Source organism: Musa acuminata, chromosome BXJ2-7 (genome assembly GCF_036884655.1).
Source record: "Musa acuminata AAA Group cultivar baxijiao chromosome BXJ2-7, Cavendish_Baxijiao_AAA, whole genome shotgun sequence".
In the NCBI taxonomy this organism is placed as follows: domain Eukaryota; kingdom Viridiplantae; phylum Streptophyta; class Magnoliopsida; order Zingiberales; family Musaceae; genus Musa; species Musa acuminata.
In genome coordinates, this window is record NC_088344.1 from 9,151,911 (window position 1) to 9,169,585 (window position 17,675).

At 37.8% G+C, this 17,675-nt stretch overlaps 1 protein-coding gene across 2 annotated transcripts; it reads left to right on the top strand.

The window, feature by feature from the left end:
• The first annotated feature begins 2,104 nt into the window (after nt 1-2,104).
• LOC135617082 (mechanosensitive ion channel protein 10-like) lies at nt 2,105-6,492 on the top strand. Of its 2 annotated transcripts, XM_065116990.1 has the most exons (5): nt 2,105-3,699; nt 3,782-3,905; nt 5,101-5,394; nt 5,471-5,673; nt 6,026-6,492. In XM_065116990.1, exons 1-5 carry the CDS (start codon nt 2,330-2,332, stop codon nt 6,300-6,302), a joined length of 2,268 nt encoding a protein of 755 aa, XP_064973062.1. In that variant the 5' UTR covers nt 2,105-2,329; the 3' UTR covers nt 6,303-6,492. The 2 variants fall into 2 exon arrangements, with proteins under 2 accessions (XP_064973062.1, XP_064973063.1); XM_065116991.1 differs by lacking the exon at nt 5,101-5,394.
• Nucleotides 6,493-17,675: the final 11,183 nt, after the last annotated feature.

A 17,675-nucleotide genomic window follows, 5' to 3' on the forward strand; every position in this document is an offset into this window, starting at 1 on the left:
TGTGCAACAAGAATCATACAAGTTATGGAATTCCATTGTGTTAATTGGTTTCAGAAATGATCAAACTGAGTCATTGATAAATTAATGAGGCTCAAAGCTTGAGATAGAGAAAATTGTTGAACTTAGTATAGATTGGATCCTTTCATTTATACTATTAGAGTCTGTCTTACTGATTTGCATCACTCATTTGGTTGAGTTTCATATCTCAAATCTAATCTAACTTTGCACATGAGATGAAATATTATAATTTGACATGGACTGAGTCTTTTCATAATGGTTTATGCTTTTTGGGGTAATTATAAAAAAATCTATTAAAATGTTATCTGACTGCAAGCATATGCATGTCATATGAGCTGTTGCATATTATAACTGTTAATTTGCATTACAGTCCCCAAGTGACAAGAAAGAGACCATGATGGGGAAGGAATTATTAGCCCATGTGTTGCATATTATAACTGTTGAAATATTGATTAATTTGATCACTAGTGATCACTGTTGAAGAATAAAGATTGTAAGTTATCCCCGAGACTAATATTTGTTTACTTATACCAAAATGAGCTTGACTAATCAATAGAAATTGATAGTATTAGATGTATTAAATGGAGGAAATTAGGGTCAAGTAGTTTTATGAAGATAACTTGAGAAACTTTAAAGATAATAATGTTTGGAAAAGGATGGATATAGCATCAATAAGGTGTGGACTTTGATTACCATTAAGATTAGTTGTATAACAAAGAAATTATTAGAGAATTTATAAAATAGTATCAGCCTTAAAGAGAGAGTTGTAATGGTATTTGGAAGTTCAAAAAGCTTATACTATAACAGGGAGCACACTTCAAATAATTTCTACAAAAATCGCATGCTTTAAAGAATTGTAATGTTGCAAAAATACGGAGAATTTTGTAATTACAATATCATGTTTGACAGAATACAAGTCTTATGATAGCTTTTATGATAAATTAGATACTAAGATTAGTAGTAGTATAAGGGACATGTATCATCTATCTAAAATTAACAAAAGAAGATCGAAAATTTAAATAACATTACATGTACAAAGGATCAAAAGTAAAATATAATATTAATGATATTAAGTGGTGAATGCAAGTTTTGATTTTAGTATCTTGCGATAATTGTGTATTAGACATATTTATTAAATATTGTTGAAGGCTTAAAACCTCATTTGATATATTTTATTTATATCTAAACTCATTTACTAAAGATTAAGATTTTAAATATTTTATTTAAAATATTTTATACGTCAAATATTAGATTGACGGTGATATACAACTTAGGATTGAGAATTTAAAATTTTATATTCAAATTATCAAAATAATTTAATAAATAATAATAACAAATATCATTATTAATCATGTCGGATGGCGTCACTAGTAGATATGAAATAGCTGAGATCAAAAGAATATTTTAATTGGATAATTTATATAATGTCTGATGAATAAAAGAAAACCGACGTTGTCGTCACACGAAATTTGAACGTTGGCCCACCGTTTGATTCATCACGCACAAAGCACATTTCAAAGTTTAGTGTAACACACACACACACACACACACACACACACACACATATATATATATATATATATATATATATATATATATATATATATATATATATATATGGTGAGATGATAATAACACTCCATATCTTTTTAATCAGAGACGGGGAAGTGTTTTGTTGATAATGAATGCAGCAGCGACAAATCTAAGGCTATAACAGAGACAACCATCAACATGCTTACTTTAATTCAGTAACTAATGAGACACATCCAAAGCAAAAGCCATTCTTTAGTCAAACTTGTCAACCTCACTTTTCCCACAGTCTTTTCCTTCGTCTCAGTTGCTGTCAGCTTTTTAGTCCAAAACACCAACGACGTCTCACCTTCCTGATGACCATGGCCACGTGTCCTTTCCTGGCAAACATCTTGTAGGCCCCATCTCAGGCCCCGCAGAAATTGGTGCCCCCGACGGCAAGACTTGGCTCATTCCGCACAGGCGATCGCTGCTGCAATTACTGAACTGGTCCACTTGCTTGTAAAAGTGGAAGCTCTGTGCGTCTTTTAAATCTTGGAACCCTTGAAATGGCCGTTCCTCACACCCACTGTCCCTTCTCCCAACCGACTCCAGTCGCAGCGGAAACACACCCAGCGCGGTGCTATCAGACAGTAGAGAAAGTGGGGGAGTGATCAGAGTGTTTGTGCTGTAAAGACTGTTGATATCATCAGATGCAGCTGACATCTTGAGATTGTTGAGCTCCGCCAGCATCGAAATCAGATGTTCTTGTAGAGATTTGCGAGCAAAGTTCCCACCTTTGATGGATCCACAGAAGGGTGTTTCAGAGAAGCAAGTGGAAGTGGTCTTAATGATCCCAGGGGAGGAACCATCAGCTGCAGCTGCAGCTTCTTCTGGGAATGCCATTAGACACCTAAAGGTGGAACCTTTTGAAGATTTCTCCAAGGATGAAAACGCTAATAAATTCAAATCTCCGGGTCGAACTGGACACCTTTCCCCTGAGATCACAAAGTCTTCGCCCAGTCCCAAGAAGCCACCCAGACCTCCCCGAGCCGAGACCCTTGTCCGCGGTCGCTCTATCTCCAAGCCCAAGTCTAGATTTGTTGAGCAGTCTGTTCCTCCGGCTCCCATCTCCGCAGATGACCGCTGCCCACCGATCTATGAACGGCTGCCAGGCTCGCCGAATTCCAAGGCCTTGGGCGCTCCTAAGACCCCGTCGCATGCCGGGGATGAAGAGGAGGAAGAGGAAGAGGACGAGGCAATTTATAAGAAACAACAGTTCGCAGATGGTGGGACGCCGCAAAGAAAGTGGAAAGTTAGGGTCTTGATCGAGTGGGCGATACTTATCCTCGCGATGGGATGCTTGGTTACGAGCTTGACAGTTCGCCGGTTGCATAGAGTTGTAATCTGGGGATTGGAGATCTGGAAATGGTGTCTGATGGTCATAGTAATCTGTTGCGGCCGATTGGTGACATATTGGCTGATCACCCTCCTCGTTTTCGTGGTAGAAAGGAACTTCCTCTTGAGAAAGAAAGTGCTGTACTTCGTGTATGGATTGAAGAACAGCGTTCGGGTCTGTGTTTGGTTGGGTCTAGTTTTACTCACTTGGTCTTTGTTATTTAGCCATGGAGTTCAGCGATCACCCAAGACCACCAAAGCTCTGCATTATGTGTCTCGCACGCTTGCTTCGCTACTGATTGGGTCAGTGTTGTGGCTGGTGAAGACTCTCTTGGTGAAGATACTAGCTTCCAACTTCCACCTGAACACATTTTTTGACAGAATCCAGGAGTCCATATTTCATCAGTACGTGCTGCAGACGCTGTCGGGGCCACCATTAATGGAGTTGGCTGAGAAGGTTGGGCATGTCAAGAGTACGTCACATTTAAGTTTAAGAAGCACCGGAAAAGGGAAAGGCAAAGGCAAAGGAGGGGAGGAGTTGGGGATGATTGATGTGGGAAAGCTTCAAAAAATGAAGCATGAGAAAGTGTCAGCTTGGACCATGAAGGGATTGATCAATGTGATCAGCAGTTCAGGGCTTTCGACTATCTCCAATACTATTGAGTGCTTTGATGAGGAAGCAAGTGAGCAAATGGACAAGGAAATAACCAGTGAATGGGAAGCAAAGGCTGCAGCTTATAGAATTTTTAAGAATGTTGCAAAGCCTGGTTACAAGTAAGGACATCTTTGTAGTGCTAGAATTTGACTTTTCTTTTCAGTTCCCTTTGTTACTTTCATATTTGCTTCTTGTTTGCAGGTACATTGATGAGGAAGATCTTCTGAGATTTTTAAGTAAAGAGGAAGTGACTTATGTGCTTCCATTATTTGAAGGAGCTGTGGAGATGGGAAAGATTAAAAAGTCAGCCTTAAGGAACTGGGTGGTAATCTCCTGATACTTGTACCGATTGGAATACTTCTTATATAACTTATCCATTTTTTGACATTCAAATTGTAGATTCAATTGAAGTTGCTATGTTCTCTACGCAATTCATATGGTTAATAAAATGGCCTTTAGGGGAGCTCTTACCTGCTTCTACAAGTAAAAACATCCTCTGTATCATTTGGCAATGCTCAAAACTATTTGTCTTTGGTGTCATAGTCTTTATGGGTCCCAAGGATAGATACGCAATGATCGAGTAACATCCACCACCAAAGTTCTCATAGAGATAGGTATATTCACCCATAAAGGAGTGCAAGGATAACAAGAATAATTTTTAGTAGCATTTACTGGATTGCTTCTTGAATTTGCTTATATTATCATGAATTATATCTTTTGCATTACATTTTTTAAGACAACTTAAACACCACCAAATTTCATATACATGTATATCAAAATTTCTTGAGTATTTGGGTGATACCTATGATAGTGGTAGTATCAGCGGTGGTGGTCACAAAGTGGAGATGTTGAAAGTGATGGTGGCAGCATATGGTGGTTAGAGTGGCGGTGGTAAGAGGTGCTACTTTGTTGTAAGTATGGTTGTGGTAAGGGGTTGTAATTATGCCCCATGGTAGTGGTTGTGATGATGATCAAATGGTTGTTATGGCAATGACGATGATGGTATCGTGCTGGTGGTGATGTGTCAATGGTGAAGGGCCAGGGTGGTGGTGAGCTGGTGGTGATGGTAGTAGCAATGATGATCGAGGCAAAATAATGGCAAGGTAATGACAATAGTAGCGATGATGGTGATGATATGGGACCATACAATTATTTTGTTGAGATATGGGACTGCCAGAAATATCCACCTTAATAAACATAAAATGTTCTTAAGGTTAATAAATAGCACATTATACCTTGAAAAGTCCACCTCTTGTTGGACTTCGATTGTAGTGATACATTTTGTAGAACATGATTTATGATAGGTTCCAATGGCTTCATGAAAATCATCTCGCTACTCTCCATATTCTTATGAAGGACCGATGTACATAATGACAGCTTAATACTAAAAAGTTGCATGAAACTCTACTAAAAAAGATGATGAATTGTCCTCTAAGAAACAAGTTCAATTCATTAGCTTATTTCTCTTAACCCTATATCTACTATGAGTGATGATCAATATTTTGTGATCTTGTTTCCAGGTGAAGGCATATCTTGATCGCAAATCACTTGCACATTCCTTAAATGACACAAAAACAGCTGTAAAGCAATTGCATAAACTCGCAAGTGTTATGGTCATCGTTGTGATCATTATTGTCATGCTCCTTTTGTTGGGATTTGCAACAACACAAGTTCTTGTATTTATCTCATCTCAACTATTATTAGTGGTTTTTATGTTTGGGAATACCTGCAAGACTGTCTTTGAAGCGATCATATTTGTGTTTGTAATGCACCCTTTTGATGTTGGTGATCGTTGTGTTGTTGATGGAGTCCAGGTAAGTTATTTGCATACTTGCGCACTGGCTTTTGTTTAAAATATTGTAATCTAATTCTATATTCGCAAACATGCAGATGATAGTAGAAGAAATGAATATACTGACAACAACATTTCTGAGATACGACAATGAGAAGATATTCTATCCAAATGCAGTATTGTTGACCAAACCAATCAGTAACTTCTATCGAAGCCCTGACATGAGTGATTCCATCAAGTTCTCTGTTGATGTTTCAACTGCAATCGAAAGCATTGGAGCTTTAAAATCTAAAATAAAAGCGTAAGTCGAACTAACCTATATGTTGCATCCATCTTCATCTCGATTAGCACTCTTTTAACAATTCAGAATTTTATGAATTTCAATTTTATCTTAGAAGATAATGCTCTTCTTAACTTTTTATTGTGATCCAATCTATTCAGCAACTTAGGTAGGATTTTTAGAGAACAAACCACTTAACTGTAGTCGTTCCAGAGTAAAATATCAGTTTTGAGATTAGAATGTTCAGAAAATGGTTATGATATTTTACACGCATTCTAAGTTTTGTAGAATTTTTATGATCGTAGTGTTAATTACATTTCTGAAGGCAAGTTTCTTCTCTTCTTACGACACTAGATGGTCTATTTTTTTTCAGGTACATTGACAACAAACCTAATTATTGGCATCCCAATCACAGCATAGTAGTAGAGAACATCGTGGACATTAATAAGATGAATATGACCCTTAACGTTCGCCATACTATGAACTTTCAGAACATTGTGGAGAAGAACAACCGGAGGTCTGATCTTGTTCTGGAGCTGAAGAAAATATTTGAAGAACTAACGATTCGGTATCACTTGCTGCCCCAAGAAGTACACTTCAGTTATACTGGCTTCAACCCGTTACCTGTATCTATTGGACAAAGCATATGATGATATCCAAGAGTTAATGAACCTTTTGAGAACGGAAGTTCTCGACGATTGCAAATGCTGTAATGCTGTGATTTTGTGTCAAGAGGTTCGGCTTGTTATTGTGTTGTAATGCTATTTGTCATACGCTCTAAACAAGAGTGTTTGTGTAATGTTGTGGGACTATAGGCAATGTCAGTATTGTGTTGCTCGAGTTTCTATTCACTCTGCACAATAATAAGTTATTCTTTTTTTGTCAGAATTAAAAAAAACAGTATATTAGTTAAAGGATTTCAGTACATCCACAGCCAAGAACCGGTACATTAGTTTAATGAGAGAAGCAATTGAGGCTTTTAGGATCATGTCGCTAGATTTAGATAAATTATTTTCTTGGCGTATTTCAATCAAGAAAAATTGAAAGTCCATGCTTTTTTTTTTTTTTTTGGCCAAAGGGCCGTCCAAAAAAGTTTACGTTATATAATTACAAAAATAATATTCATCTAACTTATTATTAAGAAAAAAAAATCATTGACGTCTTAGTTAGTTCAATATGGTTTAGACCTATATACGTAGGGTTGTCCGAGATGAGAATGATGAGTTCTAAAATTATCATCTATACGAAGATCAAGGTTGAGAGAAGTTCCTTGATCCGATCCCTCTGATGTCCAAATTAGTATATCAAGGTATGCAAATGCGGGTGCGAGTAATTCCTAACAGTCTCCTTTCTCTGTGTTAAAAACGAGCTCTTATACCTAGTTATAAATGACAAGAACAAAGTTCGCGATTGACTTTCTTATTATAAATGATAGATAAGAAGGAAGTTTCTAATTGCCTTTCTAGTCATAAATGATAAAAAAAAAGCTTCATCTTCTCCTATCTCTCCAAGCATCAACTCTACTGACCATTTTAGTAATTGCCTCGAGACATTGAACTGAGAAAAGATATATCTGAGTGACTGGTCAACGATCACCTGTATGATATATGCGAAAAAATAGGGATGGAGCTTCTTTACCCCAGTATTAAATACAAATATAAGTCTCTTAATAGGGGGTATCGTTCTTCAGGCTCACGTAGAAGTTGATTGACATAGTAGATAGACTTCTAAACTCTTGAGTCACCTCGAACCAACATCAAGCTGACGGCTAAGTCGGTGGTAATGAGGTAGAGACTCAGAGTTTTGCCCAAGATAGAGGAAGAGAGTTGTGGAAATCAGCTGGGGTGATGCTTTAGTCTTTCAAAAGTCTCCTGACACTTGGTCTATAGGAAGCATTTTGGGTTCTTTAATGCCCAAAAGAATGATAGACACTTATCACCTAATCGGGATAGGAATCGATTGAAAGCTACTATTCACCCTGTTAACTGTTGGACTTCCCTAACCAACTGAGATTGATACATCTCTAGTATGGCTTGCACTTTATCAGGGTTTGTATTTATTCCCCTTTAGTATATAATGAATTCGATGAGCTTTTTTGAGCTGACTCCGAAAGTGCACTTGGTCGGATTGAGATGCATATTGAACTTCTTTAGAACTTGAAATATCTTAGCTAAGTCCACCAAGTGTGAGTCAACCATTCTACTTTTGACTATTATATCATCGACATATATGTCGATATTTCTTCCGATCTAATACTTGATATTCGTCGATATTTCAATTTGAATATCATGACTCGATAATAATACATGACTCGGTGATAAGGAAAGTGTGTTCCCGATCCTCTTGTAATATCTTTATTTGATTGTTTCTTAAGAATGATTCATAAAGGTGAGAAGCTCATGACTCGAGATAACATCAACCAATTGATCAATACGGGAAAGAGGATAGTTGTTCTTCGGACATACCTTATTGAGATTTTTATAATTAACACACATCCTTCGGTTTTTAGTTGGGGGTTTTGCATCTCGGTAATAAATTCTGTTGCTAACAGCTTGCATACCTCATCGTCGATTGCCTACTAATGATTAGGGGCAAATTTTTAGGGCTTTTGTTTCGTTGGTTGTGTCTCGAGAGAAATGTTTAAATGATACTAAGCTATGTCTAGGTCAATTCCCGACATATATCTTGGTGACTATGCGAAAGCCTCGGCATTCTCCCAAAGAAAATTGATGAGTTATACTCGTTTTGCCTTAGGAAGTATTACCCTAACCTTGACAACTCAATCAGAGTAGGCTTTGGCCAAGGGTGTCTCAATCGGTGATTTGATCGGTTCAAGGTAGGGGAAGGACTTAGCAAAACTTTGGAGGTCCATAGGTGGTGCATTGGATCGTGCCTTGTTTAGTAGGGAGATCGTTGTAAGGTAACACTAGCGCGACTCCCTTGGTTTGCCTCTTAGCTCTTCGATATCAGTCATTGTCAGAACGTTACCACTATATGATAGGTTGACACCACCACCCACAGTTCAGTATGGGTTGACTTATGATTGCATTGTATGTCAAGGGGATATCAACTACAATGAATCTAATTATCACTATTTTTGAGTATGACTCATTTTCAAACGTGGTGTGTAGGTTCATAGTCCCAAGAGAGAAGATTGAGTCATTGGTGAACCCCGTTAATAAAGAAATCATAAAGGTGAAGTCGTTAGTTATGAGTTTGAGATTTTAGAAAGTGTCATAGTAGATGATATCAACAGAGACCACCAAGGCATGATCATCTTCACTTGAGTATTGATTATCCTTACGGAGACCACCAATGCATTATTGTGGTTTGGGTCTACTAGTCATAGGTGCCCTGTAAGCCAATCACATGAGTGATGGCACGTGTGACATAGCACGCACTCTTTTTACTTATTATATATTGGCATTTTATCACTTTATATCACCTGTTGTATGAATATATTATGATGTCCATGGATCTATGCAATGAGAATCGGATCGTGATGAGATCATGATAATGAGATCGATATCGATTCACTTTTAAACATAGATCATAAATAATCCCGGTCATGGGTTACTTGAGAGGGACATCGAGATAACCAGACAGACTGGTGTACTGTATACACATACATATAATGGAGGCGACTAGTCTCATAGCTGCTTATATAGGGACACTAGGACTATAATGCAGGTGCTTACTAGAGAATGAGTTCAATGATTGATCCGCTCACAGAATGTTGGATGGTTGATGATGTCTTATTATCAAACAGTGATTCCGTAGTCTCAATGTTGTCTCTGGTCCTTAGATTTGAGACACAAAGGATGTCTTGTATGAGTACTCAACTCTTTGATACTAGACTTATAAGTATGGAGGTTCCAGATCTACGAGAGTTACTGAATGTCGATAGATAATCACTGCTAGAGAGGAGGATGCTTGACCTCCTTCATCATCTTCTACAGATCTATAGTGATTCAGGGATATAAAATCTCTCTAGGTAAAACATAATATTTCATATATATAGTTTTCAATTTTACAAATTTTATGCACCAATCTTCGTATGACGATGAACACAATTTATGGGAAATTTAAGGATTTTTATTTTCTGTTCTTCCACTACGCATATGATGTCGCCTCTAAATTTTCCTATAATGGTATCAGAACCAGGTTGTTCATGCAAAAGATTGGTTTTAAATTGTGTGTATTGTGTTTTTAAGAGGCTTTTGATGTTAAAATTATTGTCATAAAAGCGAGAAAGGGTAACAATTATTGCTGCCCTTATTGCCCTTGCAAATGCAACCTTGGCAGCCATCTGCGTGCAAGAGGCCGACGGGCTGCTGTCGGCGGTCTACAGCCTGCCTGTAGCAGGCTCCATTTGCGGGTTGGATGCCCGTAGGCAAGACTGCCTGTGCACGGGCGCTGGGCCCGCGTGCAAGCCCTAGCAAGCGATGTTGCCCATAGGTGAGCCGCTAGTGGGGGTAGGGCTCACCCATGGCGACGCCTATGGAGGTGATGGTCGCCCGCAGGCACAGTACCTACGGGCGAGTCGCTAGCAGGCACAACACCTACAAACGAGTCGCCGGCAAGCAAGGGCGCTCCCGCCCATAGAGGCCTCCGTCGGTAGGGTGCCGACAACCGCAATGCAGGAAAGGTTGTGAGGGGAACTAGGATTTTTGGATAAAAGATATTTTTGCCCCTCAAAATTTAAGAAATTCTAGTTTTTATCCTTTCTATCTAAATTACTAAAATACCCTCATAATTTAAAAAAAATTTCTGTATTTCCCTAATTTAAAAAATATTAATTAATTAAAAATATTTAATTGATTATTATTATTATTATTATTATTATCTAATAGTTCTACATAATGATATTTACATGTGATGTATGATGTGAACGGATAATCAACGACTATGTGATGTGTGTACTTATAATTATTATTATTATTGGGGCTTGTAAGACACCACTTTATTTCTCATTTATTATCGGGCCTATATGCTTATGATTAAGTTGTAATCACATGAAGAGATATAGCGGGACCCACGAGACCGAGACGGATGATCACGACACATGGAGATGCGTCGAGATGCCGATGGCACTAACGAGGATGAGATGAACGATTGCAGGGTATGTAGATGCACCGTTCCATACATAGATCTTGATGTGAGTGATTAGGCCCACTAGCTCGGACCTGATCTCATTAGTATATGGTCAATGATCATCTGGTGTAATTGCTCGTGTGATGTGTGATTGTTTATACATATACTACTCACACACACACACAACACACACACACACACACACACACACACACACACACATATATATATATATATATATATATATATATATATATATATATATATATATATATATATATATATAGTAAAGATAATTGAGTGGATAGAGAAACTCAGGTCTAGGAATAGTTCTAGAGGATAACATATGTGTGGATCTTGTGCTTTAGTCCCTGCTAGATTTTGTTTCATAGTTCATAATAAATTTTAATATGATAAAGCTTGAGATGACCCTCCCTGAGCTCCTCAATATGTTGAGGGAGGCAGAGAGCACTATCAAGAAAGAGAAGTCAGTTCTCTATACTAGTGAGACCAAAAAGAAAATAATGGCAGAAAAGTCCCTTTAAAAGGGCAAGAGCAATGACAGATCGGGTAAAACAAAGGTTGCTAAGAAAGACCTAGCAAAGGACAAAGGCTAGTGCTTCTACTATAGCAAAGATGAGCATTGGAGGAGGAACTACAAAGAGTACCTTGTAGAGAGGGCGAAATAGAAGCTTGAAGAAATTTCAAGTGCATTCATGATTAGTCTCCATTTATCAAACACTTATGATAACACATGGGTATTGGATACTGGTAGTGCTTATTATATTCGCAATTCATTATAAGTTCTAGCAGTTCTAGCAAGACCTAGGAGATTAGCGAGAGGTGAGATGAACCTTAAGATGTGCAATGAAGCAAAAGTTATTGTATTATTGGTAAGGGTCACCCTACATCTGCCTGGTGAAGCTATTATTGCATTGGATATATGTTATTTTGTTCCTTTTATTATCAAAAATAATATTTTTATTTCATGTTTAATAGTTAGTGGATATAAATTAGTTTTTGAGAGTAATGGTTGTTCAATACTATTAGATGATGAGATCATCATGAGAGGACCATTGCATAATGGTTTATTTATGCTAAACACTACTCTACATATCATAAATGTAAGTGTGTCTAAGAGGAAACAAGATGAGGTGAACAATATATACCTGTGGCATTGGCTAGGTCACATCTATGAGGGAAGGATTTAAAAGTTGCTAAACGATGGATATCTAGATCCATTCGACTATGAGTCATATGCAACTTGCGAACCTTGCCTTCGTAGAAAACTGACCAATACTCCTTTTAGTGGAACTGGAGAGAGAGTCACTGAGCTGTTGTAACTTATATATAGTGATATATGTTGACTCATGTCAACTCATATCATAGGTGGTTACTCCTACTTTATTACTTTTATTGATGATTTCTCAAAGTATGGACATGTATACTTGATGAAGTATAAGTTCGAGGCTTTTAAAAAATTCAGAGAATATAAAAATGAAGTAAAGAACCAGATTAGAAAAAGTATCAAGACTCTTCGAACAGATCGAGAAGGTGAGTACTTGAGTACAGAGTTCACCCAATTCCTCAAGGACCATAAGATTCTATCTCAATGGATATCTCCTTATACACCTTAACTCAATAGTGTATCTGAAAGGAGGAATCGTACATTGTTAGATATGGTGCAGTCCATGATGAGTTTTACCGACCTACCAATCTTATTCTGGGGATATGGCTTAGAGATCGTAGCTTACCTTCTAAATAAAGTTCCAACTAAGTCGATAATATGTACACTATATGAGATATAGAAAAGTAAAAAGTTCAATCTTAAGGTTATTAAAATTTGGGATTGTCCTGCCTATGTTAAAAGACACAACCCCGGTAAGTTAGAATCGATGACGGAGTGGTATAAGTTCGTGGGATACCTAAAGGAAACTTATGAGTATTATTTCTATTATCCCGAGGACCAAAAGGTCTTTGTAGCCAAGAGAGCAGTGTTTCTTGAGAAGGATTACATTCTTGGCAGAGATAGTGGGAGCGTGATAGAGTTAAGCAAGGTTAGAGAACCTAGCTCAAGCACCACACTAGTGCCCAAGTCTATTTAGGTACCTAACACATAAGTTTCGATTTTACGTAGGTCCGGCAAAGTATCCCATCCTCTTGAGAGATATTTGAGACATATGAGAAGAGAGGATGTTGAGGATATTGATTCTCAGACCTACGAGGAGGCTATTACAAGTATAGACTCTAAGAAGTGGCAAGAAGTCATAAATTCTGATATAGATTCTAAATACTCAATTTAGGTTTGAAACCTAGTTGATACACCCAACCACAGAGGCGGAGTAAATTATTATAGTGGAGACAGCAAAGGAGTGAGTCTGGATGAAGAAGTTCATCACAGATTTGGGAGTCGTGCCGAGCAACGAAGAGTTGATTCCCTTATATTATGACAATAACGAGGCGATTGCTCAAGCGAAGGAACTCAGGTCTTATCATAAGTCTAAACACATTCTGAGGAGGTTCCACCTGATCAGAGAGATCGTGACCCAAAGAGATGTAGTAGTAAAAAGAGTTTCATCTGAAGATAATATCACAGATCCATTGACAAAGTCGTTATTTTAGATTGTTTTTTAGCGTCACAGGGGTCTGATAGAGATCAAACACATATGTGATTGGCTTTAGGTCAAGTGGGAGATTACTAGTCATAGGTACTCTATAAGTCAATCACGTGAGTGATGACACATGTGACATAACACACACTCTTTTTGCTTATTATACATTGGTATTTTATCACTTTATATTGCCTGTTACATGAATATATTATGATATTCATAAATTTGTGCAATGAGAATTGGATCGTAATGAGATCGATTCGCCTTTAAACACAGATCCTAAATAATCATGGTCATAGGTTACTCAAGAGGGACATCGATATAACCAAACATACTAGTGTACTGTATACTCGTACATATAATGGAGGCAACTGGTCTCACAGTTGTTTGCGTAGGGACACTAGGACTATAATGCAAGTGCTTATTGGAGAATAAGTTCACTGATTGATCCGCTCACGGAATGCTAGATGGTTGATGATGCCTTATTGTCAGACAATAATTTTGTAGTCCCAGTGATTTATCTGGTCTTTAGACTTGAGACACCAAGAATGTCCTATATGAGTACTCCATTCTTTGATACCAGACTTATAGGTCAGAAGGTTCCAGATCTAGCACAACCAGTCATCGGGAGTGGTAGCCAACCTTACAAGGGCTATTAAGTGTCGATAGAGGATCATTCGTCCTCGGTATCATGAGAGGAATATCTTATGTGTTTTTACTCAGATAAATCTCTAGTTGGGGTCATTCAGATTAAGAGTGAAAGAGTTCTCCAAGAGAATCCGATTAGAGCGAGACTCAAGAAGAAACTATATGAGCCTGATAGTACCATGCCCGGTATACAATCTCTAGAGTATTAGATGGATAAGAGACTATAGATACACAGTAACTAAGGACAGACAAGTCCAATGGATTAGATTCCCCTATATCGTCTAGAGACTATGGCGTAGTGGTCTAGTACGTCCGTAGTCGATGAGTCGAGTGAATTATTATGAAGATAATAATTCATTGAGCTAGAAGGAGTTCTAATAAGTATGACTCACAGTCAGTTCGATATTGGGCCTAGAGGGTCACACATATGATAGGCATTGCAACAAGTAGATGTTCGGATATGAGATATCCGTTGGAGTCTTTATCTTATTGGATATTCAATAAGCACCTGAATTATTAGATCCTATGGATGAGATCTAATAAGAGCCAATAAGAGATTATTGGATAGAGATCCACTAATCAAAGAGGCATGGGTAGTTAGATGGAGATCTAATATTCAATAGGGCAGGATCCATTAGGGTTAAGTTGAGAGGGGGCCTCTATAAATAGGAGGGAACTAAAGGTCCATAGGCTAAGTTGAGGAGCGTTAGCGCAACCCAATTGTGTTGATCACCACTAGAGAGGAGGACGTTTGACCTCCTTCATCTTTTTCTATAAATCTACAGGGATTCAGGGATATATGATTTTTCTAGGTAAAACACTATCTTTCATATACATAATTTTTTATTTTGTGGATTTTGCGTACTAATCGTCGCACGACGACGAACACAATTTATGAGAAATTTGGAGATTTTTGTTTTTTGTTCTTTTGCTACGTATATGATATCAGCCCTAGATTTCCCTATAGGGTCAAGGTAATTTGTTTTTTCCTCTTTGAAGGTAATTTCTAGGTTATCCCTCATTCGTAAGCATTTCTTAATTGTAGCTCATGCGTAAGCTTTATGACCCGAGGAGTTATTTTCTCTAATGGTGACATCAATTAGTCTCTCCATTGGCCCCTAAGGTCGAGGTGAAGGTTCTCAATGCCTTTGTATAAACTATTTGAGGTATCCTTAATGAATGAGTTCTTCAATTCATGATAATCTTTTGTGTCGTGATCATAATATCAATAGAAATAATAATACTTGGATTTATCTCTCTTTGTCAATAGAGTCTTCATCGATTGAGAGTCTTTTCTCTTTTATCTGTAAAAAAATGCTTTACTTTTGGTCATATTCAAGGGGGTTGACTCGAGCCTTGGGTGAGGCAACTCGGGTCGATCACTTCTTCATTGTGGTGACCTTGGGGTCAATGCAAATTATAGCTGATTCTATCTTAACCTTTTACATGTCTCTTTATGTTTACCAGAGACCATTGTCTCGACAGTGTTGTAGGGATTGGTCTGCTAGAGCACCTCAAGTACCGTCACCGATGACCTCTCTACCAATAATCAGAAAAGACAAAAGGGCTTGAGTCTCATCATGAAGGTTTGTGTAACAAGTGATAGATGAACATCTTGCACGCTTCAGATCTCATTGGTGAACTGAGCGACAAAGTCTTAGAGTGCTTCCTCCCCTTGCTTAAGTTCGAGAAGCATTGTCGTAGATGACTTTGGACGTATATTTCTAAGAAAGTGAAGCTCAAACTCTCGAGTGAGCTAAATAAAAGAACTGATATAGAACGGCTTTAGATAGGTGTATCATTCTTATATTAAGTCTCTTAATATAGTTAGGAAGGCATGATATATCATGGTATTTGAGATACTATCTAACAACATTTGGGCGTGGAAAGTAATTATGTGCTCCAATGAGTAAGCTGGCTAGGATCGACTCCTCCTAGATGTCCTTGGTGAACGACGATTGACTCGAGGTGGGGTTGACCGACCCTTCTCCTTTGGATCATTGGAATTCTCATCACATCTCTTCCAAGTGCTGGTTCATTTATCATAATTGGATCCTTAAGGAATCATCTATAGAATCTACCAACTAGGTTTAAGATTAAGGTGGAATAGAGTGGTGGTGTGATGGTCTACTGAACTCCACGGTTGGGGAATGAGGTGCTTCCTCGATCGATATTTCGATGGGCCTTAAGCGCTCTTGAAATGTTGGTATTATATCAGGTGGGAGAATCTCGACGATCATCGGTGCTAGTGGTGGTTGAGTTGCTGACCGTGTTTAAGGTGGTGGTGTTGCTTATTAGATTAGCTGGGGTAAGAGTGGAGCAATAGCTTAAATCATACTCATTAGCATCTATACTTACTGGGTGAGATTTAAAAACACTTTAGCGGGGATGAGTAGATGACTCGGGTTCACCTTTGGGTCGATGAATAGACCCTAGTATCGCGTCAACGTTTACGCCAAGGTGAATGCATCCACATGTGGAAAGGGATGCTGATGCTCCTCCTAAGTGAAAGTGTTGTGGGTCGAGGGCAAGGCCTCCTTGCTTGGGCATTCATTAAGAGGGATGGTAGGCGAACGTTGCTACAACATCAGGCTCTCATTTTAGCATCAAAATATTAAAAAAAATATTATTGATATTTTGGTTAGCCCGACGTGGTCTAGACCCATATAAGTAGGGTTGTTCGAGGTGTCTCTAAGGTAGGATTGACGAGCTCCTAAGATGTGACCTACATGAAGACTGAGGTTGAGAGAGGTTTCTCGACTCAATCCCTTTGATGCCCAAGCTAGTAACCCGAGGTGTACGAGTATAGGTGCGAAAAATTTCGAGTTCCCTATCTTTGTGTTAAAGGAAAGCTTTTAAACTTGATTATAAAAGGTAAAAACGAAACTTGTGATTGTCTTTCTAGTCATAAATAATAATAAGAATAAAGCTTACAATTATTTTTCTTGACAAAAATAAAACTTATAATTATTTTTTTTTTTCATAAATAACACAAAGGAAGCTTTTATTTTATCCTCCTCCTCATCATGTCGTGGTAATCATAGTAATGTGTCGGTTCCTCATGTGGTGGTAATCGTAGTAATGTGTCAGTTCCTCATCATGTCATGGTAATCTTAGTAATGTGTCGGTTGATTAGTTCATGGCAACATTTATTCATGGCAAGTGGTGGGCTTGCAGGATTTGAACTAAGTATGATGTGTCATACAAAATTAAAGCCCTCGACTTTGATAAATAAGTCGGATACATTATCAACAAACTAATACTTTAGGAATAACCCAAGATTTTAATAAAAAAATAAAATATGAGAAAAAGATAAAAATTCTCCAAAAGCATTAGGTTGTACGGTTATAACATTGCCGCCAATTTGAATTGAGACGACTCACCTTTACCAGAGCCGCCCTTGTATGAGACGCTTCATGGAATTCCATTGTGTTAGTTCCAAAAAATTCCTCATCACAAAATTGAATCATTAATTATTGGCAGCTTTTATATATCTATATAACCTTTAAAAGAGTGGAAATAACGTTTTTATTTCTCTAAAATTTACCATGGCATTATATATACACACAATTGTATTATATCCCTCTAAAATTACGAACAAGTCTTACAGAGTTTCCTCATCAAGCATTTTCGATAGAATCAAATGTTTTTCACAAAAAGCCCTTCAAA

Coding starts and splice junctions, on each gene's coding strand:
- LOC135617082 (XM_065116990.1), top strand. CDS start 2,330: ATGGATCCACAGAAGGGTGTTTCAGAGAAGCAAGTGGAAGTGGTCTTA. Junction 3,700..3,781: donor GTTGCAAAGCCTGGTTACAA/GTAAGGACATCT, acceptor TCTTGTTTGCAG/GTACATTGATGAGGAAGATC. Junction 5,395..5,470: donor GTGTTGTTGATGGAGTCCAG/GTAAGTTATTTG, acceptor GCAAACATGCAG/ATGATAGTAGAAGAAATGAA.